This window comes from Trichomycterus rosablanca, chromosome 1, assembly GCF_030014385.1.
Source record: "Trichomycterus rosablanca isolate fTriRos1 chromosome 1, fTriRos1.hap1, whole genome shotgun sequence".
Classification (NCBI taxonomy): domain Eukaryota; kingdom Metazoa; phylum Chordata; class Actinopteri; order Siluriformes; family Trichomycteridae; genus Trichomycterus; species Trichomycterus rosablanca.
In genome coordinates, this window is record NC_085988.1 from 26,862,266 (window position 1) to 26,883,871 (window position 21,606).

General features: G+C 38.2%; 1 protein-coding gene across 2 annotated transcripts; it reads left to right on the plus strand.

Moving 5' to 3' along the window:
* Positions 1 to 1,961: 1,961 nt before the first annotated feature.
* On the plus strand, positions 1,962 to 20,734 carry LOC134309493 (tumor susceptibility gene 101 protein-like). 2 transcript variants are annotated; one of them, XM_062990973.1, is made up of 11 exons: positions 1,962 to 2,080; positions 2,569 to 2,664; positions 9,604 to 9,691; positions 10,350 to 10,415; positions 10,525 to 10,688; positions 12,663 to 12,789; positions 13,517 to 13,574; positions 14,493 to 14,587; positions 16,527 to 16,729; positions 18,149 to 18,388; positions 19,082 to 20,734. In XM_062990973.1, the coding sequence occupies exons 2-11, from the start codon at positions 2,623 to 2,625 to the stop codon at positions 19,169 to 19,171; spliced, it is 1,173 nt and encodes a 390-aa protein (XP_062847043.1). In that variant the 5' UTR covers positions 1,962 to 2,080; positions 2,569 to 2,622; the 3' UTR covers positions 19,172 to 20,734. The 2 variants fall into 2 exon arrangements, with proteins under 2 accessions (XP_062847043.1, XP_062847044.1); XM_062990974.1 differs by lacking the exon at positions 2,569 to 2,664.
* The last annotated feature ends 872 nt before the right edge of the window (positions 20,735 to 21,606 follow it).

A 21,606-nucleotide genomic window follows, 5' to 3' on the forward strand; every position in this document is an offset into this window, starting at 1 on the left:
ACCTCGGAGAGCTGTTGCACAAAGCAGATTGTCATGAATCATGGTTCCAACACAAGATATGTCAGTTGAAACAAATGAGAGGATTATAAAACTCCTTCAAGAAGATAAATCATTGTGGAATGTCGCAAAAGATGTTGGTTGTTCCCAGTAAGCTGTGTTTAAAATCTGGACCAAGTACAAACAAAATGGGAAGGTTGTAAAAGGGAAGCATACTGGTAGACCAAGTAAGACATCAAAGCATCAAGATAGAAAACTTAAAGCAATATGTCTTGAAAACAGAAAATGCACAACAAAACAAATGAGAAACAAGTGGCCGGAAAGTGGAGTCAATGTCTGTGACTGAACTGTAAGAAATCACCTAAAAGAAATGGGATTTACATACAGAAAAGCCAAACAAAAGCCACCATTAACACCTAAAAAGAAAAGAACAAGGTTAAAGTAGGCTAAAGAAAAGCAATCGTGGACTGTGGGTGACTGGATAAAAGTGATCTTCAGTGATGAATCGCGAATCTGCATTGGGCAAGGTGATGATGCTGGAACTTTTGTTTGGTGTCTGTCCAATGAAATTTATGAAGATAACTGCCTAAAGAAAACATGTTAATTTCCACAGTTGTTGATGATATGGGCCTGCATGTCGGGTAAAGGCACAGGGGAGATGGTCTTCAATAAATGCCAAAGTCCACATTGAAATTTTGGACGCTTTTCTTATTCCATCAGTTGAAAGGATGTTTGGTGATGATGACTTCATTTTTCAAGATGATAATGCATCTTGCCATAGGGCAAAGGACGTGAAAACTTTCCTTCAAGAAAACATATAATGTCAATGGCATGGCCTGCAAATAGTCCGGATCTCAATCCATTAGAAAATCTCTGGTGGAAATTGAAGAAAATGGTCAATGACAAGGTTCCAACCTGCAAAGCTGATCTGGCAACAGCAAGAGACAGTTGAAGGCAGATTGATGAAGAATACTGTTTGTCATTAGTTAACTCCATGCCTCAGAGAGTTTAAACCATTATAAAAGCCAGAGGTGGTGCAACAAAGTAATAATGGTGCAGTGTTTTCTAATGATTCCATAATTTTTTCCTCAGATTTGAGTGATTCCATATTTTTTTCCTCTACTTGATCTAAAAAAAAGCAATTGTGACTGACCACAACTATTATATTTGTTTCTTTTTTTATTGTTTCTTAATGCCAGAGGGTTGACAGTTTGAGAAATGATAGTTTTGTGGCATGTCTGTGATTTATTTTTTTTCTACAAAATTAAACAATTGAAAGAACATCTTCCAAGAGTGGTGATTCCATAATTTTTGCCAGGGGTTGTATATATATATACATACATACTGTACATACATACATACATATATACCATACCTGTCAAGTTTTGGATTTAAAAATAAGGGAAATTTTCCACCGCACGCTTTGAGTCGTCCCACCAGCCCAACCGAGGTTCAGTATCCCTTATATTTTAAGACAGGTTTACAAGAAATCTAAAATAACCACCTGTGAACCACTTACAAACTACAATTAGATGATCAGAATCTGATAGGCCTACCTTTGTTGACACTGAAATGCTGTGGACATTCCTACATATGTAATTCTTATAATACAGCCTAAATGAAAACACAAAAGGGAATTGAAGCACATTTATTTATTTTACATATTTTCAGCATATATACACATATGAAACACATTTTATTTTCATTACACATTTTTAGTATCTCATGTTCACTCATGTGGTTCTCTGGCATTCACTGACTTATTATACAGAGTTGTTGCAGACTTTGCATCCTTTAACACTTTTTTGGCAGGAATGCCCTCTCTCTCCTTGCATCCATCCATCTCTCCCTGTTCCAGGTTTGTTCCCGCTGTCCGCACTAACCTTGCGAGAACTGCCACTTGCAGCAGCCTGGGTGGCAGTTCTCGCGAGGTTAGTGACATTTCAGTTTGGAGAGGCACAGGAATGTTTTTTTAAATTATAATATAATACGGGAAATTTACGGGAAAATACTAATACGGGAGGACGGCGGGAAAGAGGGGTAAAATACGGTAGTTTCCTGGCCAAAACGGGAGACTTGACAGGTATGATATATACACACAATATATATATATAATTGGTGCAAGTTTTATAGGTGACCACCTTGACTGCCCGGTTAAAGCTTGTAGTAAAGATAAATCTTATTTACCAGGGGTGCCACTTATTTTGAAGCAAAATGTGTGTATGTATCAATAACTAATATTTTTGCTCGCTATACTAGTAAACGACTTTTAATTTGAAATGTACTGGTCGGAATCTTGCAGTCTGTCTTGGCGAAGTGCTAGTTGTTTGTTTTATTTACAATTTAATAACTGTCGGAATTTTGTCAAAAGTGACATAATTTACGAATAAATAGTTAAATTAGACTGTTCGAAATATTTATAATATGAAAAAAATGATAATTTAGTCGCTCTTTTAGGGTATTTTTCGACGTGTTTGTGTGTTTAACAGTTTCATGGCCCTGACTGGAATTAGCCGGGACCAGGGCATCTACTAGCCAGTTAGCTAACTGCTTTCTATCATATCTGTTTAGTTGGTCTGATTACTTTATTCTGGGGAGCAGTAAGTAGGATTTTAAGTGTTCGTTATGGCGGTTGTGAACGAAGGGGCGCTTAAGAAGATGCTTAAGGTGAGTAGCTAACGTCAGCTGTTGTTTTTGCTATCTAATGCTGGGGGTTTGCATGATTAACTACAGCTAACATAAAGTATAATAATCAACTAACATAGACATGGATGACACATGTATATCGTAGCAAAATTAAAATGATCGTGTCATTTTACTTTGTGGTAACGCCTAATACGTAATCTTATATTACTATAGCAACTATACACTCTGTGTCCATATAAATAGTGGTCTCTTGCGAAAACATGGAATAAAACCTTAAACTGTCACCCGATGCTGTTAGGATACGTGTCTGGATTACCAGTAATGCAAAAACCACTAATAAAAGGCCATACATAAATAAGAAGCCCCTGTGACACAAGTGTCCACAGTCAAGCAAGCTTTACAGCTTTATTATAATCGGAGTAGATTCTGAAGTGCAAGATAAAGCCCCTGCTTCAATTTGGCATCGTAAAGCTCTGTTGAAATTAGTTTCTGATCACATGGATAACGAAAAGGCTTTAGCAGGGCATTTATTTATTTCCCCCACAGCAGTGGCGGCTCCTGCCAAATCTCTCAGGGGGGGCAATTGTTGCGATGATGGCCAAGGTGACCCGTTCAATGGGTAAATTAAAGCTTAAATAATTAACATCTTAACTCATGTCAGTTTGCCCTTACAAATAACATTGAACGTGGAGAGAGATCAGCTTTACCATTAATCATAAAATTAAGTAAAGCCTTCACACTAACAATTTCATTCAGTCTTCATCAGATAGCATTTTATTTTAGGTGCAGCAGATCCAATTAGGGTTGCCAACTTTTTAGAACTGGAAATAAGGAACACCCTGGGCTGACGGGTTGGCGGAAGGCATAGGGTGGGGTGGTGGTATGGCGAGTGTTTACCCGAGGGGGGTAGACGGTTAGGGTTGCACCTATAAACAATATAGCGGGTCTTACACAGTCATAGGAACATTATCAAAATGTTTTATTTAGGCTGTTTAACATTTATTATTTTCATTCTTTATAATAATAAATCAGAACCATATTTTAGGCAAAACAACAAAGAACATCATGTAACATTTTTTCTCAATAGTGCAAACAACATTTTTACATAATCCATCTTCACACTGACATGCAGAAATCATTCAAAATGCATTACAGTGCCTGCAGTACAAAAAAAAGAGCTTTATCATGAGAGTCTATGAGAGCGATCTGGGGCGATTTTCAGTTAGAGTGGAGTTGCCCCAAAAGGGGCGGTACTGTATGGAACACAGCTCAACGCTGATTGGACTACGACATTCCGAGGCAAGACAGACTCCAGAACAGTCACAGCTAGTTTAACACTGGTTGAATGTGATAGAAAAATTTCTTCCCTTTCGCCCTTTGGTGGTGCGTCACCCGATCGCCCTAATGAACGAGCCGCCCCTGCCCCACAGCCTTAAGCCCATGGTTATTCAAAGCTTGCTTGACTGTGCACAGTCACACCTATGTTCCACTAACAGACATAGGAAAAAACTCCTATTCATCAAGTTTATCTGGACAAAATAAGTATGTTTTCTGATTGTTTAGTCCCAAAAAGGAACATCATTCAAAAATTCATTCAGATCCATGCATTGCTATTAGAATACAGTGGATATTCTTCACACCCCAGTTAAATGCCAGATTTTGTGATGTAATAAAATCAGACCAAGATAAATCATTTCAGATTTCCACCTTTAATGTGACCTCTAATCTGTGTAGTTCAATAAAAAAAAAATTGGGGATGTGGCTGTGTTAAGAATGAACCAATCACATTCACTGATGAACAGTAGTCAATACCTGCCATCAATTAAAGTGACTCTTATTAACCTCATATAAAGTTCAGCTCTTCTAGTAGGATTTTTCTGATCTTTACTTTGTTGCATCTTAAAGCAAAAGCCATGATCCACAAAGAGCTTACAAAGTACAGAAGAAAATGCTCGATCTGAAATGATCTGATGAGATCAGGGTTGAACTTTTTATCCATAAGTTCAGAAGGTATGATTGGCACAAAAACAACACTGTGCATCACCAAAAGAACATCATACCCACAGTGAAGCTTGGTGGTGGCAGCTTTATTCTTTGGGTCTGTTTTTCTTCGGTTGGAACTGGAGCTTATTGGCACAAAACCTTCAGGCCACCTCTAAAAAGACGAAGCTTGAGACTAATTTTACCTTTCTGAATGACAACGATACAAAGCATACCTCCACTTCAACAACAGAATGGCTTTAACAGAAGATGATCAAAGTTTTGGAATGGCCCGCCATATGGGAGGTGACCATATGTGAGGCAGTACACAGGAGAAGCCCTCATAATCTGACAGATTTGGAGCACTTTTGCAAGGAAAATTAGATTGTCATGTCAAGATGTGCCATTATGATAGACTCCTACCAAAAAGACTGAATGTTGTCATAAAATCAAATGGTGCTTCAACAAAGTATTAGTTTAAGGGTGTGCATCTTTATTCATCCATATTATTGTTATTTTCCTATTTTTAACCCCCACCCAATTTTTCAATTGACTTGTACAGATTATAGGCTACATTAAATGTGAAAAAACGTTCTGAGATTATTTATCTTGGTCTGATTCTTTACATCATAAAAACCTGCCTTTATCACAGGGTTGTGTAGACATTATATCCACTGTACATTTCTCTTCCAAGTGTTAGTAGACTTTGAAGGTAAACATATACAGTGGGGCCAAAAAGTATTTAGTCAGCCACTGATTGTGCATGTTCTCCTACTTAGAAAGATGAGAGAGGTCTGTAATTTTCATCATAGGTACACTTCAACTATGAGAGACAAAATGAGAAAAAAAATCCAGGAAATCACATTGTAGGATTTTTAAAGAATTTATTTGTAAATTATGGTGGAAAATAAGTATTTGGTCAATAACAAAAGTTCAACTCAATACTTTGTAACATAACCTTTGTTGGCAATGACAGAGGTCAAACGTTTCCTGTAAGTCTTCACCAGGTTTGCACACACTGTAGCTGGTATTTTGGCCCATTCCTCCATGCAGATCTCCTCTAGAGCAGTGATGTTTTGGGGCTGTCGCTGGGCAACACGGACTCCACAAATTTTCTATGGGGTTGAGGTCTGGAGACTGGCTAGACCACTCCAGGACCTTGAAATGCTTTTTACGGAGCCACTCCTTCGTTGCCCGAGCTGTGTGTTTGGGATCATTGTCATGCTGGAAGACCCAGCCACGTTCCATCTTCAATGCTCTCACTGATGGAAGGAGGTTTTGGCTTAAAATCTCACGATACATGGCCCTGTTCATTCTTCCCTTAACACGGATCAGTCGTCCTGTCCCCTTTGCAGAAAAACAGCCCCAAAGCATGATGTTTCCACCCCCATGCTTCACAGTAGGTATGGTGTTTACTCAGCATTCTTCTTTCTCCAAACACGACGAGTTGAGTTTTTACCAAAAAGTTCCATTTTGGTTTCATCTGACCACATGATATTCTCCCAATCCTCTTCTGGATCATCCATATGCTCTCTGGCAAACTTTAGACGGGCCTGGACATGTACTGGCTTAAGCAGGGACACACACCTGGCACTGCAGGATTTGAGTCCCTCTCGGCGTAGTGTGTATACTGATGGTAGCCTTTGTTACTTTGGTCCCAGCTCTCTGCAGGTCATTCATCAGGTCCCTCCGTGTAGTTCTGGGATTTTTGCTCACCGTTCTCATGATCATTTTGACCCCACGGGATGAGATCTTGACCCCAAGGGAGATTATCAATGGTCTTGTATGTCTTCCATTTTCTTACAATTGCTCCCACAATTGATTTATTCACACCAACCTGCTTGCCTATTGTAGATTCACTCTTCCCAGCCTGGTGCAGGTCTACAATTTTCTTCCTGGTGTCCTTCTACAGCTCTTTGGTCTTGGCCATGGTTGAGTTTGGAGTCTGACTGTTTGAGGCTGTGGACAGGTGTCCTTTATACAGATAACGAGGTCAAACAGGTGCCATTAATACAGGTAACGAGTGGAGGACAGAAGAGCTTCTTAAAGAATAAGTTACAGGTCTGTGAGAGCCAGAAATCTTGCTTGTTTGTTATTGACCAAATACTTATTTTCCACCATAATTTACGAATAAATTCTTTAAAAATCCTACAATGTGATTTCCTGGATTTTTTTTCTCTCTTTGTCTCTCATAGTTGAAGTGTACCTATGATGAAAATTTACAGACCTCTCTCATCTTTCTAAGTAGGAGAACCTGCACAATCAGTGGCTGACTAAATACTTTTTGAACCCACTGTATAACTAAATCTGAGTTAACAGAACAGATACCATAGGTGTTATATATTTGGTTTGGGCAACATTACAGCTATATTAACAGTGTAACAGGAGGGCATTCCTAAATGTTGAAATGAAACTTAGAATGAGCCAGTACACTGTGTAGTCATGGTTAAAATCACATTAGTCATTCATCTGATTAGCTATTAATCATTAAATCATGTAGAGGTAAGGTGGAGCTTTGTGGATTTTCTGTTTGTCTAATTGGGAGGTGGCAGTATTTAATGCGACATCTTAAGTTGTGCAATAAACTGTATAGTTAAAAGTATTTGGACACCTGACTGTGAGCTTGTTTGAAATCCTATGTTAAAATAGTGTGTGTGATTTTTTTTAGCTACAACAGCAGCCACTCTTATGAGAGGACTTCTCACAAGACTTTAAAGTATATGTGTGGGAATTTGTGCCTATTCAGTCAAAATAGCATTTGTATGGCTTGGCACTGATGTTAATCAGTTAATGTTCTAGTTTATTCCAAAGCTGTTCAGTGGGGCTGAGGTCAGGGCTCTGTGCAGGCCAGTTGAGTTTATTGTAAAACAAGATTTTCTTCATTATTTATAGAGCTTGCTATGTGCACAGGAACACAGTTATGTTGGAACAGAAGCATACTTTCCTTTATATAATGTATATATAGTGTCCCAATACTCTTGTTCATGAGCTAACATGGCATAAAAAGAAAAAAAACAGCTGTATGTAGAGATTGTGCTACATTTCTAACTCAAACAGAACTGCTTTTAGGTTGGGGGGTAGCACTGTCGCCTCACAGCGAAAAGGTCCTGGGTTTGATTCCTAGGTGGAGCATTTGTGTGGAGTTTGCATGTTATTCCCATTTTTGTGTGGGTTTCTTCCCAGAGCTCCGGTTTGCTCCCACAGTCCAATGACATATAGCTTAAGCGAACTGAAGATACAAAATTGTTCATGTTGGTGTTTGACATTGAACGTAAACTGATGAATCATGTGTAACCTGTAACTAGCTGTTATGTTATAAATGTAACCAAAGTGCAAAACATGACGTTAAAGTCATAATTAATAAATAAGTAATTGTTGGTTAAACTTACGTCCTCTAAATCCAGTTAGACCTGGTTTTATGTACAGGGGTTGGACAAAATAACTGAAACACCTGTCATTTTAGTGTGGGAGGTTTCATGGCTAAATTGGACCAGACTGGTGGCCAATCTTCATTAATTGCACATTGCACCAGTAAGAGCAGAGTGTGAAGGTTCAATTAGCAGGGTAAGAGCAAAGTTTTGCTCAAAATATTGCAATGCACACAACATTATGGGTGACATACCAGAGGACAAATTCAAAAGAGGACAAATTGTTGGTGCACGTCTTGCTGGCGCATCTGTGACCAAGACAGCAAGTCTTTGTGATGTATCAAGAGCCACGATATCCAGGGTAATGTCAGCATACCACCAAGAAGGACAAACCACATCCAACAGGATTAACTGTGGACGCAAGAGGAAGCTGTCTGAAAGGGATGTTCGGGTGCTAACCCGGATTGTATCCAAAAAACATAAAACCACAGCTGCCCAAATCATGGCAGAATTAAATGTGCACCTCCACTCTCCTGTTTCCACCAGAACTGTCCGTCGGGAGCTCCACAGGGTCAATATACACGGCCGGGCTGCTATAGCCAAACCTTTGGTCACTCGTGCCAATGCCAAACGTCGGTTTCAATGGTGCAAGGAGCGCAAATCTTGGGCTGTGGACAATGTGAAACATGTATTGTTCTCTGATGAGTCCACCTTTACTGTTTTCCCCACATCCGGGAGAGTTACGGTGTGGAGAAGCCCCAAAGAAGCGTACCACCCAGACTGTTGCATGCCCAGAGTGAAGCATGGTGGTGCATCAGTGATGGTTTGGGCTGCCATATCATGGCATTCCCTTGGCCCAATACTTGTGCTAGATGGGCGCGTCACTGCCAAGGACTACCGAACCATTCTGGAGGACCATGTGCATCCAATGGCGGTGCCGTGTATCAGGATGACAATGCACCAATACACACAGCAAGACTGGTGAAAGATTGGTTTGATGAACATGAAAGTGAAGTTGAACATCTCCCATGGCCTGCACAGTCACCAGATCTAAATATTATTGAGCCACTTTGGGGTGTTTTGGAGAAGCGAGTCAGGAAACGTTTTCCTCCACCAGCATCACGTAGTGACCTGGCCACTATCCTGCAAGAAGAATGGCTTAAAATCCCTCTGACCACTGTGCAGGACTTGTATATGTCATTTCCAAGACGAATTGACGCTGTATTGGCCGCAAAAGGAGGCCCTAGACCATACTAATAAATTATTGTGGTCTAAAACCAGGTGTTTCAGTTTCATTGTCCAACCCCTGTATCTCGTATGTGGCTTGTACCCTTATAAATTTTTAACATTCAGTTAGACTTCCTGTCAAATGCTTCTCAGAGTATCCAGATTTTAAAGTCAGGTTTTAACGTCTGATTGCTCAGCTCTAAAGTATAGAAAGTGTTCCCATGCAAAAGTGTTCCAAATCTTTGCTAACTTAAATTCTTTAGGACATTACTGTATCTCATTAATCATCAGCATTACTTTATCAGCCTTCTTAGTCTTATCACTGTGAGATCCTTATTAATATTAACCTTGTAATTATTCTGTCCATTTTTGTTTTCTTTTTTAGCAATATAAGTATCGAGACCTCACTGTTCGTGAAATCACAAATGTCATAATGCAATATAAAGACCTCAAACCACTGATGGATGCTTATGGTAAGATTTAACACTTCCTTAGTTGTAGTTGTGAGGTAGTAGCATGTTTTTAATCTGCAAGTAAAGGAATGCTAATGTAAAAAAATAGAACTACATGTTTGAATAAAGCAAATGTAGTTAAACAGCCAAGACAAATTGTCTTAGGTGGCCTTTTTGAGTTTTGCGCAACAAGGCAGATGTAGCCCAAAGAAATGGAAATCGAATGAGCTTTTTGTGATCATTTGCCTTAGGGTAGTAGTCACTTTTATCCATGAACATAATTTATCATTAGTAAAATCATCTCAGTCTAAAGGGGAATTAATATGGTGTTAATATGGAGCAGGGGTACAGTTATGTAGAAACATGCAGGGCCTTTTCCACTGTCGTTAAAGTATGTCATTTTTATATACCCAGTCAATAATTAGGAAGGGTATTCACATACTTTTATAGGGAATTGTTGACCAAAGTGTGTACAGACATGTGTGTAGGCATGTATTAAAATAAGCATTGTGCAAGGTTAGCTTTAGAGGTTCAGTGTAATATTGCAAATCTCTGCTAATTTCTGGTGGATAGAAAAATTGCAAATCAAGTCTTTTTTTTATTAATATTTTTTATTTATTTATTTTTTTAACCAAATCACTGCTTTTAATCAGATCTGTTTCTTTTTCTTGTTTGACAGTGTTCAATGATGGATCAACAAGAGAGCTAATGAGTTTAACAGGGACAGTCCCAGTAAGCTATAGAGGTAGGAACAGCCACATACCTTTTTAATGCTTAATATATTTATCTGCAGTTTTGTTTTATTTAGATTTCATACTGAACTTTTCCTAATTTCTTTACATTGTTCTCTATAGGAAATGTGTACAATATCCCTGTGTGTCTTTGGCTGTTAGACACGTATCCCTACAATCCTCCTATCTGTTTTGTAAAGCCGACAAGTGCGATGATGATCAAGACTGGAAAACATATTGATGCCAACGGCAAGATCTACTTGCCCTACCTGCATGAATGGAAGCATGTAAGACACTTACCTCTGCAAATTTAGTAATATTTGAAGTTTTTACTCCTTTAATGTGTAAATACTAGACCTTTGATATAGGGCTGTCACGCTAACCGCAATTTTGAAATATCGCGGTATAGACCAGCCAACCGCAGGGCATGCCAAGCAACCGCAACACCGCGGTGTTCACGTTCTTTCTTCTCTTTTTTTTTTTTTTTGATGCAGGGTCCATCTTGTTTTATACGCTTACATTCGGGCGTAATAAATGTTAAATAAATTCATAATGAAAATGAGCTAAGAGCGACATTTTCCCGCAACCTGTTTGCATGTGTTGCTGCTGAGTGTCAGGCTTTGTGTTTTAAAATGTAAACAATCGCAACAGGAATTATAGGCAAGTTTATTAATGATTAAATTGAGTTCACACTCAATAAATACTTGTAATTTAGACTATATTCAAACAGCCTTGGTGTACTAAAACACTTAATGACGGTTAATATGGCATTGCAGTCTGCAAATATTCTCTTGCTGGCTTGCTGGAATGATTTAAATGTATTTTTTCGTTGAATAAAAATGTATTGAAACGAATAATAACTTAAAATGTAGTATATATTGTTATGTTAATTATACCTATTAAATAGATAGTTTGTCGCATTGTAAAGTCGCATGCAGGTACAGTACACGTGTATTAGTGTAACGAGCCCCATCAGAGAGAGTTTTAGTACCGAGGGGAACATCGCTACCCCACTCAGATCCTCTCTAAACCACATCAGGTAAACATGTTGGTTCTTCTAGCGCGCATGATAACGCAGGTTTAAACTATTACAGACTTTATTCTTTATTCTATTTTTTTTTTTACCATATTTTGATTAGATGTGCATTTAAAATATTTAGCCTAAACACTTTTTTTTTTCGTTTCACAGTGTATATCTAACCTAGGCTAGAAGCTTAATTTAAACCTTTTTTAATAGAGAAAAGACGCGCATCCCTGCTCTGTTCTGTATTTAACAATAAACACGCATTTCATTGGTCTTAAAGCTGTCTCATCTTTGTCATTATAAAGCAATAATATACCGAATCATACCCTAACAATAAAGCTTGTTTATATAGCTCTAAAATCCAGATAAATTAAGTAATTTTTAAAAACAAAAAAAAAATGGCGATATTACCGCATACCGCGATATTGAGACAGGCTGAATATCGCAAGGGGAAATTCTTTCACCGCGACAGCCCTACATTGATATCCATCTATTTGGTTTAAACATCCCAGCCTAGTTGTTATATAATATATTAATTGATGTTGTCTTATAGGATCTCTTATTGTCAGTGAACATGCGAATTTGTTAATGAAGATTATGTTTTACATTTTAAATAATGCAAATGTATGGATGGTTTCTTTTTGTTTAGTTTAGTTTTGCATTGTTGACTTGTAACTGAAGGGCAAGACTCAGGTTATTAGAGGAAAAATTTATATATATATTTTTTGGCTGTTCCTGTATTTAGAGTTCGTAACAGTGAATTATTCTAGTCTGCAAACCTGAATTGGCACAATTTTATGCTGGATGCCCTTCCTGGTGCAACCCTTCTAATATTATCTGGGTTTGGGACCAACACTGAGAGCGCACTGATAGCTACACCTCCCAGTTGATTGGCTGTTCGGCCACCGTCAACAACCCTACTCTCGACCCCAACTACTATCCACACACGGTCATTTGTGTCTGTGTTTACGTCCAACCAGCTAATTGCACCACTTAGATTTGAACCCAGATTTCAGAGTGATATTGTGTGTAATTCACCACTGCTCCACCTGAGCACCCATTAAAAAAAACATTAAAAATAATAAAATAAATGCTAAAAATGAGTAATATAACAATAAGCAGTGATTCTCTATTATAGTAGGTTTTGGTAATTATCGATGCTCAGTTTTGAAGTTTATTCTAATGTACTCTTTTTGATTGTGTGTTTGTTTGTGCATGTGTCTGATGTCACCGCCAGCCTCAGTCAGATCTGTATGGCCTAATACAGGTGATGATTGTTGTTTTTGGCGAAGAGCCTCCAGTATTCTCCCGGCCTACAACTCAACCCCCATACCAGGCCTTCCAGGCCACTGGCCCACCAAATCGTAAGACATATAATAACTCAGTATTCAAAGAGAAGTTCTGTTTGAGAAATGTCAACTCTGATTGTATGTTCGACCCCAAATCAGAAAATGTTGGGACAGTGTGGAAAACGCAAGACAGTGTTTCTTATGGTCTCATTCTGCTGCACACCTTAAGAGGTGTTTGCAGGAAGAATGGGACAAAATAACACCTAAAATGCTTTATTGCTCTGTATTCTCTGTGGCAAGACATAAACGTTGTAAGAAGGAATGGCAATATAACAAAGTGGTAAATGTTTACAGTCTCAGCTTCTTAGCTTTTTTGGAATGTGTCGCATTGCAAGAATGGAGGTACTGTATATTAACAAATAAAATGAAGTTGACCAGACAAAACATTAAATATTTTGGGTTTGTACTGTCTGCAAATAAATAAAAATCATATAAGAAATGTATGTAAGTAAATGTAAGAAACACCTGCAGTTTTTTTTATTTGCATTTCCCATACTGTCCCAACTTTTTCTGATGTGGGGTTGTAAAAGCAGTTACCGTTTTCAAATTAATAATTGTTTGATCCAAATTGTAGCTGTATTCCTTGCATACCAAGTTTTACATTTATTTAAGACTTTTTTTAAGCATAACCTTAGTGAAGTTTCAATAAGCTGTTTGTAACTCCTTCCTTAGACTGTAGAGGTCTCTGAACACCAGCAGTGATGTGTGTTGCTGTGTTTATATAATCTTTTTATTTGTCTAGAGTCCTATATGCCTGGCATGCCTGCAGTTTCAGCTTATGGACCAAACCCAAATCCATGGTAATGCACCTCCAAGCCATTCAGTACAACACACTCTATAGTCTAAGATATCAGTAATTTATAATATATGCCCTATTTTTGGAAAAGTTGAGTCATTTATTTTTTAAATGCAATAAAAGCTAGATTTTGTTGACAGGTATAAAGAAATTGCTATTATTGTTTTACCTGACCAACTTGATTGCTTTTTTTTTTTTGTAAATATGAACAATAAAATATAAGTTACACCATTTTGAAACATTCCACAATAATCAGGAGTATAAAAGTAAGATACAGTAAAGACTCAGTCTTTGCAAGCAAATATGAGTTGTGGTTTGAGGTCTTTAGCAGGACAATGTGAGGCCTTGTTCAGATGTGCTAAAGCAGTGTGGCTTTGTAGACAATGTGCTTTTGTGTGTGCATTTGCTTGACTAGCCTGCAGTACAGATCTGTCTCCTATAGAAAATATTTGGCACATCATGAAGAGGTGAATTCACTTTGACAGCTGTGACTACAGCCCGTTGAGCAGCGAAAACTCCTGTCATGCAAGAACGGAGAAAAATTCCACTTGCAAATTTGAAACAATTAGTGTCCTCAGTTCCTAAACCAGAGGCGATGGAGCACACTGTCCCAACTTTTTTTGAAAGTGTTGCAGGCATCAGATTCACAAAACTGCAGTGATGTTGATCACTGAAAACACTTTAACTTTTCTCAGTTATATAAACATTCAAGAGAATTAACAAAGTACAGATTCTTTTTTAAAGAATGATTGGAAATAGGGTTTGTATATTAGAAACATAACACATACATAATACATAACAATGTGTAATAATTAACATGCTGTGTTTTACCAGTTGTCCTTTCTAACAGGCCTGTGTTGTATAATTGTATGTATGAGTGTGTACCTATTTGATTTCATAATAGTTATTTCTTTTGCACTAGTGGTTACCCAGGCTATTCTTATCCTGGAGGAGCTACATATCCTTCCACAGGAGGTCCTACACATTACCCTTCTCAGCCTCCAGTCACCACTGTGGGTAAGTTATGCTTACAACATGTAATTAATTTTATATAGCGCCACATAGATACAGCAGCTACAAAAATTTAGAATATAATAACAATGTAATATATAACGTACACTGTAATGTTATCTAGTCTAAGAAGAGGCCTAATTTAACATAATTAAAATATTGCTGCAAATTACTTAAGTTATCTTCAATTATTGCTTTATCATCCTTAAGGTCATTTTTTGCATTAGGCACCATCTAGAATTGCTGGGTGCAAGTCAGAAATACAGACTGAAGAGAGTGCTAGTGCACTTTTCTGTCAATTACTGACACTTATTGGCAATAAAATGGCCAGTCCACTTTTGTATTTCTTTGGTAAGTGGAGTACTCAGATGAAACCTGCAGAGCTAGCTTTATGACAGCCCAGGTTTGAACAAAGGCCACCAGTACCCTGGTGCTATGCAGCACCATAACTACCTGCTGTAGCAGCATTGCACCAATTGCTGTAAATGTTTCATTTAAATAATTAGATATACATTATTTGGCTAGACTTCATTTATAAACGTAAGTTGTACATGCTTTTCCTCACTGGTGGAAAGCACTGAGAAAAAAAACAGAGCTTTTTTTCCTCCCTGCCCAAGTCTTATGCGCAGGTTTGGACACACTGGCTTATAGGAGGTAGCATATCTGCTAAAGAAACTAAACTAAAATAAGGTGGTGTTCTGCAGATTTCAGTGCACAAATTCTTACAATTTAATTTATTAACTGAATTAAACATTTAAAAAAAGCTATAAATTATTGGTGGTTTTATACAAAATTGTCATGAAGTTTGTTCCTTGTAGACAATCCATAAGTCTGTTTGCAGCTTGATAGTCAAAAGACTAAAAAAGCATAATAGAACTAGAAATTTTGATTATCATCCAACTCTAATTGACACAAATACAACATAATTTTCTTCCTAATGGGTTTCTTCTTTTTACTGTCCTTTCTTTGAAGGTAGGCATGTTACATGCAGTACAGTACTGCTCTTTCCACGCACCTCTGACCTTCTGTTTGGGTGTACACCTAAAGGTCGAGTCCGTAACTAGATTCTTAGGTAGAAAAGGTCAAAGTTCTTGGTGGATGCAGTTAAAAAGGGACAGCAGACACGCTCCTGGCTAGAGAGGGTCTATATTTAGAGAGTTGCTCCGGGAACAAGATAAGCTTCCATGTAGAGCTTCCCAAAGTGGAACTTATATTAAGCCTGACATTCACACCATGCTGACTGAGGGTGCAGGTCGTAGATTGTTGCTCTTGCAGATGGCAGATCTGTGAAAGGACATATTAGTGCACAAGGCAGTACAATATATTGTTTTCTCAGGTGGTCATTAAAGTAGTGTTTATGCAAGAGGCAATATGTAATATGAATAGTCTCTCAGATTTTCATTGTATAATGATGTTATTAGTATTTCTTGCGTAATGCAGTTAATGATCTTACAAATGATGCACAAAACTGTACTGAGAGTAGAATTGGATTTTGCAAAGTTTGGAAAAGATCTATTTAATTCATTTCACCAGAAAATTACAAGAACTTTGTCAGTAGCGGCAGGGTTTTCTTTGTGTCTGTGTAGGTTTTCTCTGGGAGCTCTGGTTTCCTCCCACAGTCCAAAGACATGCAAGTGAGGTGAATTGGAGATATAATTGTCCATAACTGTGTTTGACATTAAAACTGTGAACTGATGAATCTTTTGTAACTACCTGATCTGTCACAAATGTAACCAAAGTGTGTAAAACATGATGTTGAAATGCTAATAAATTGTTCTTTTTTATTACTGATGGCTAAGTCAAGTGACATTTTGCACATAAACTGGAAATATGTCATATAATGAAGACAAAGGTGCTTGAATAATCTTTCCCTTTACTGATCTGTATGTAGATTTGCTTAGAAAAATCAGTAGCACTAATATTCTGCTTTGTCCTTTTTCTTTAGGTCCAAGTCGTGATGCCACCATTGGGGAAGACACAATCCGAGCATCACTTATCTCAGCGGTAAGTGATAAGCTACGCTGGAGGATGAAGGAGGAGATGGATCGAGCACAGGCAGAGCTGGATGCACTTAAACGCACCGAGGAGGATCTGAAGAAAGGCCACCAAAAGCTGGAGGAGATGGTATCTCGGCTAGATCAAGAAGTGGTAAGTTGCCAGGAGTAGAAAAAGAATTTTCGAAGAGACCCTCCATGCTTCAGTCATTTTAATGATCATTACTGAGAGGTATACCAATGTAAAAGTACACCCGGAAGTATATGGACATAACTATAACTATAAGCTCTTCCAAAACTATGCAAGCATTAATATGGAGTTGCTCCCCCCTTTACATGTAAAATAACCTCCTCCACTCTTCTGGGAGGGCTTTCTGCAAGATTTGGGGCGTATCTGTGGGAGTTGGTCCTTTCGGTCAAAAAAGCATTTGATGATGGATTAGAATACCTGGCTTTTAATAAAGGTCCCAATTCATCTCAAAGATGTTTGGTGTGGTTATGGTCAGGTTTCTGTGCAGGCTGCTTGAGTTTCTTCTCGCTAAACTTGTGAAATCATTATGCACGGGGCACAGTCATATCTTAAACTTAATCTTAAAATCTTGTTTCATGAGGAAACACAACATATAATTTTAAAATAATTGTGCTTTTGTGCCAATAGGGGTTCCCTTTTGATTGATAAATGGGCTAAGAAGGGGTCCAGAGCAACAGTACAGAGCAACAAATAGGCTACCGACAAAGTTCATCTGTATGGTTGGTGTAGCTTATAAAATGAGTGAATCTGTAAAATACATACCAGATTGGTGTTTGGCTTACATTTTTTTCAGCCCCACATAAGATGTTTTAGATTAACTACTGGTTCTCATGTGAAATTGGCACTCTTGTTTACTGTCATTGCCTAAAAGCATTTGCTAATAGTGCACATACAAAAGTTTTACATCTATTCAAATGAGTTTTTACATTTTTACAATTTCTGTGCAGATTTGATAAGACATTAGACATACAGAATTAATATATTTAGGATGGGGGTTTATTGCAGAGTGCAACAAGCAGATATAAGGTTGAAATGAAGGATGACGTTCCTGCCTCTTTCATCAGTCACGTGTTAGTAATATATGAGATCATTTTATATGAAAAAATAGCACCTTCTCCATGACAGAAGTATCTTTTAATGACATTGCATGTACTGCAATTTGTAGAGAGACTGTTGTTTGGCTTCATGTGTTCAAGAGGAAGCATGTGTTGGCCCTCATAATCTTAAATTGGTGGCTGTAGTCTGGAAAAGTGCGTTGGAATGTGAAATGTCTACATTTAGTTAAAGGAAAAATATCTTTGTAGTGAAAATTATAATTAGCTTAATTCATTTTCTCTAATGCTTCGATAATAAACATTTTCATGTCATTTTTAAAAGAAGACCCTCATGTTTGTTGTTAATGTCCTTGTTTGTGCATGCCCTAGAGGATCTGCATTTAGCACAGTTTAAATAACCACTATTTGTCTTTTGTGTGTGTGTGTGTGTGTGTGTGTGAACTTTTCTTACTTCTTTCGTTACTCAGTTCTTGTTTATGCTTTTCAGTCTGAGGTGGACAGAAATATTGAGCTCCTCAAGAAGAAAGATGAAGAACTCACCGAGGCTCTTGAGAAGATGGAAAATCAGTCGGAGAACAATGACATTGATGACATTATTGTCCCCACAGCACCACTATATAAGCAGATCCTAAACTTGTACGCAGAGGAGAATGCCATCGAGGACACCATCTTTTACCTCGGAGAGGCTCTCCGCCGAGGTGTCATCGATCTAGAGGTCTTTCTTAAGGTGCGTTGTAGATCTGAATTATCTGCTTTATTCTTGTGCTGTTTTTTTATCCTCTCGTGTCTTCAACTGATGACCCTGCCAGAACCTTCTTGTTTTAAAATAAAAAGCATGTGAAGTTTTGCTTTGTATCATGTGAAAGGTCTGAACACAGCAATAAGCAGCAGTATATGCCCAACCTTGCAGTGAACAACACATTTATCACATAAAAGACCACAATTGTTCTTCAAATAACAGTCCCTAAATGCTAACTGCAGTAGAAATAGCCTCTGTTTCTTGACCTACACTTAAAAAGTGCCTCCAATCAGAAACACATGAATTAATAAACTCATTGAATGAAACGGTAATACTTGTAAATTGAGAAATGTTTGTGCAAACCAGAAGCTATATCCCAAACCACATACTCCACATTAAACAGGATGTCAGAAAAATGACAAAACAACTACTGGTTTATTTTGGGCACTGTGAATTAGCCTCAAACATGCTTATCTTGTCTCAGCATGGTAAGCAAGGCTTACAGAGTTACCGCCTTGTTTCTGCTTATCTGAAGCATTTATTTGACAGTCCAAACATTTCTGAAGCAAGCATGGATTGAAGCAAAAACCCGGCGTTTTGTCTCTTTTATCTTCACACTTATCCCAAAAGCCTCAAGAGCTTTTCAGCTAATCATCAGCATGTTGTGTTTCTTCGTTGCAGCATGTGCGCCTGCTCTCCCGGAAACAGTTCCAGCTGCGGGCGCTTATGCAGAAAGCTCGGAAGACCGCCGGACTCAGTGACCTCTACTGACCCAGCTGAGATCAGAGCTAAATTCTGTCTTTTCTTTTTCTTCATTCCCTTTCCCCTTTCCTCTGTCAATATCTGTGATTCTTAGCAACACCACTCATTAAATCAGACTGTTTTTCTTCCTATTGGGTCACTCTGGGGAAGCACAATCTGATCTGTAATAAGGAAAGATCTGCTATAATAAGACTCAGCAGACTGGAAAAAAGACTGCAGCTTTAAATCTATGCTTATGGGTTTCTGGTTCTTCTGCATAATTCATAACTTATTTCAAATGATAGGAAAATACAGTGTATAAAGTATGTCTCTTAAATCAGTTTTATTTTTTTGTTTTATTTTGTCTTAGGGGGTGATTTCCCTCATCTTTTCACACTCCAAAAATGTATTTATTTGGTTATGGGCTGAATCTTTTTTTTTTTTTTTTTTTTTTGGGATAGTCCCTCTTATCATTTCTCACAAAGCCTGATCTGATCAACGAGAGCCGGATCACCACACACCCCCTCCAACATGTGGGAACTCCACCAGTGTTGGGTTCTTATTCACAGCCATATTGTGTACGGGGAGCCTTGCTAAGCACCATGTGACCCCCCTTCCTTCCTCGCACAGGCTCCCGGACCAATCCCATAGATTGCAAATCGCAGAAGGAAAAGACCCCATCCGACTTTCCCTCCCTCAAACGCAGTCAATTGTGTTTGTGTGGACGCCCAGCCAGAGCGAGGGATCTGCTGATATTCTTACATTAAGCAGTGGTGTGCTAGCGTGTTAGACTACTGCTCCACCCTAGTGTTTATTGGCAGAAGTTTTAGGCAGGACAGGACAGAACAAGCCGCATAATGTGGTGTTGATTTGTGTGTTTCAGTTCTTTTATTGATTTAGACTATAAACGTGTTTCCTCTTTGCTGCTAATATCACAGCTGATGGTGATGCAACTGTTAGTCAGGTGGCTGGTTTTAAAACAAACATGCTAAAGCATTTGACCTACTACCCTCAGTTTTATTTACTGGTTTTTAATGTATGTACAGTAGGTTTGTGTGAGTGCATGTCTGTTTAGCTCTGCCGTTATTGCTACTTTTTATGCTTTTAAATAAAAATTAACGAGATATTTTGTTCAAATAGTTTGAATAACATACGAGGTTCTTGTTAAATCTTGTTTATTATTATTATGCACTTTGAATGTTAATTATGAAAGGATCTTTATTACAGACAGCATCCATTTACCTAATTGATTCCCTGTTGTTTTATTTGTGTAGTCTTTAATTTTAGCACCTCAATTAAAAAGGATTTGTTTGATATTTCAGTGTAAACCAATTCTCTTTCTCCTGGAAAATTTCAGGCACAAATAAGGTATAGAACATTTTTATTCATCATAAATACACATATGCATGTATAGTACAATTAAATGTTTTTTCTGCATATCCCAGCTTGTTTGGATGCTGGGTTAGGGGTTTGCTCAAGGGCCCAACAGTGGCTGCTTGGCAGAGATGGGATTTTAACATACACCCACAACTTTTTTACTCACCCACTGAGTCATCATGTTTACTAATAAACACCTAAATTTTATTTGAGAAATCTGGCTATTCAGCACCATTTATTTATTAATGTTTGGTAAATGCTTCATCCTGATCAAGATTTTGATGGACAGAAGGCATTACACACTTACAGTACATTGATCAGCCATAACATTAAAACCACCTTCTTGTTTCTACACTCACTGTCCATTTTATCAGCTCCACTTACCATATAGAAGCACTTTGTAGTTCTACAATTACTGACTGTAGTCCATCTGTTTTTCCCTTTTATGCTGTTCTTCAATGGTCAGGACCACCACAGAGCAGGTATTATTGAGGTGGTGGGTCATTCTCAGCACTGCAGTGACACTGACATGGTGGTGGTGTGTTAGTGTGTGTTGTGCTGGTATGAGTGGATCAGACACAGCAGCGCTGCTGGAGTTTTAAAATGCCGTGTCCACTCACTGTCCACTCTATTAGACACTCCTACCTAGTTGGTCCACCTTGTGGATGTAAAGTCAAAGATGATCGCTCATCTATTGCTGCTGTTTGAGTTGGTCATCTTCCAGACCATCAGTGGTCACAGGACGCTGCCCACAGGGCACTGTTGGCTGAATATTTTTGTTTGGTGGACTATTCAGTCCAGCAGTGACAGTGAGGTGTTTAAAAACTCCAGCAGCGCTGCTGTGTCTGATCCACTCATACCAGCACGACACACACTAACACACCACCACCATGTCATTGTCACTGCAGTGCTGAGAATGATCCACCACGTAAATAATACTTACTCTGTGGTGGTCCTGACTATTGAAGAACAGGGTGAAAGGGAGCTAACAAAGCATGCAGAGAAACAGATGGACTACAGTCAGTAATTGTAGAACTACAAAGTGCTTCTATATGATAAGTGGAGCTGATGGACAGCGAGTGTAGAAA

Bases quoted from the DNA above. Each gene is read 5' to 3' on its own strand.
- LOC134309493 (XM_062990973.1), top strand. From the start codon at position 2,623: ATGGCGGTTGTGAACGAAGGGGCGCTTAAGAAGATGCTTAAG. The intron at 2,665-9,603 runs GTGAGTAGCTAA...TTTCTTTTTTAG, and splicing joins CGCTTAAGAAGATGCTTAAG to CAATATAAGTATCGAGACCT. The intron at 9,692-10,349 runs GTAAGATTTAAC...CTTGTTTGACAG, and splicing joins ACCACTGATGGATGCTTATG to TGTTCAATGATGGATCAACA.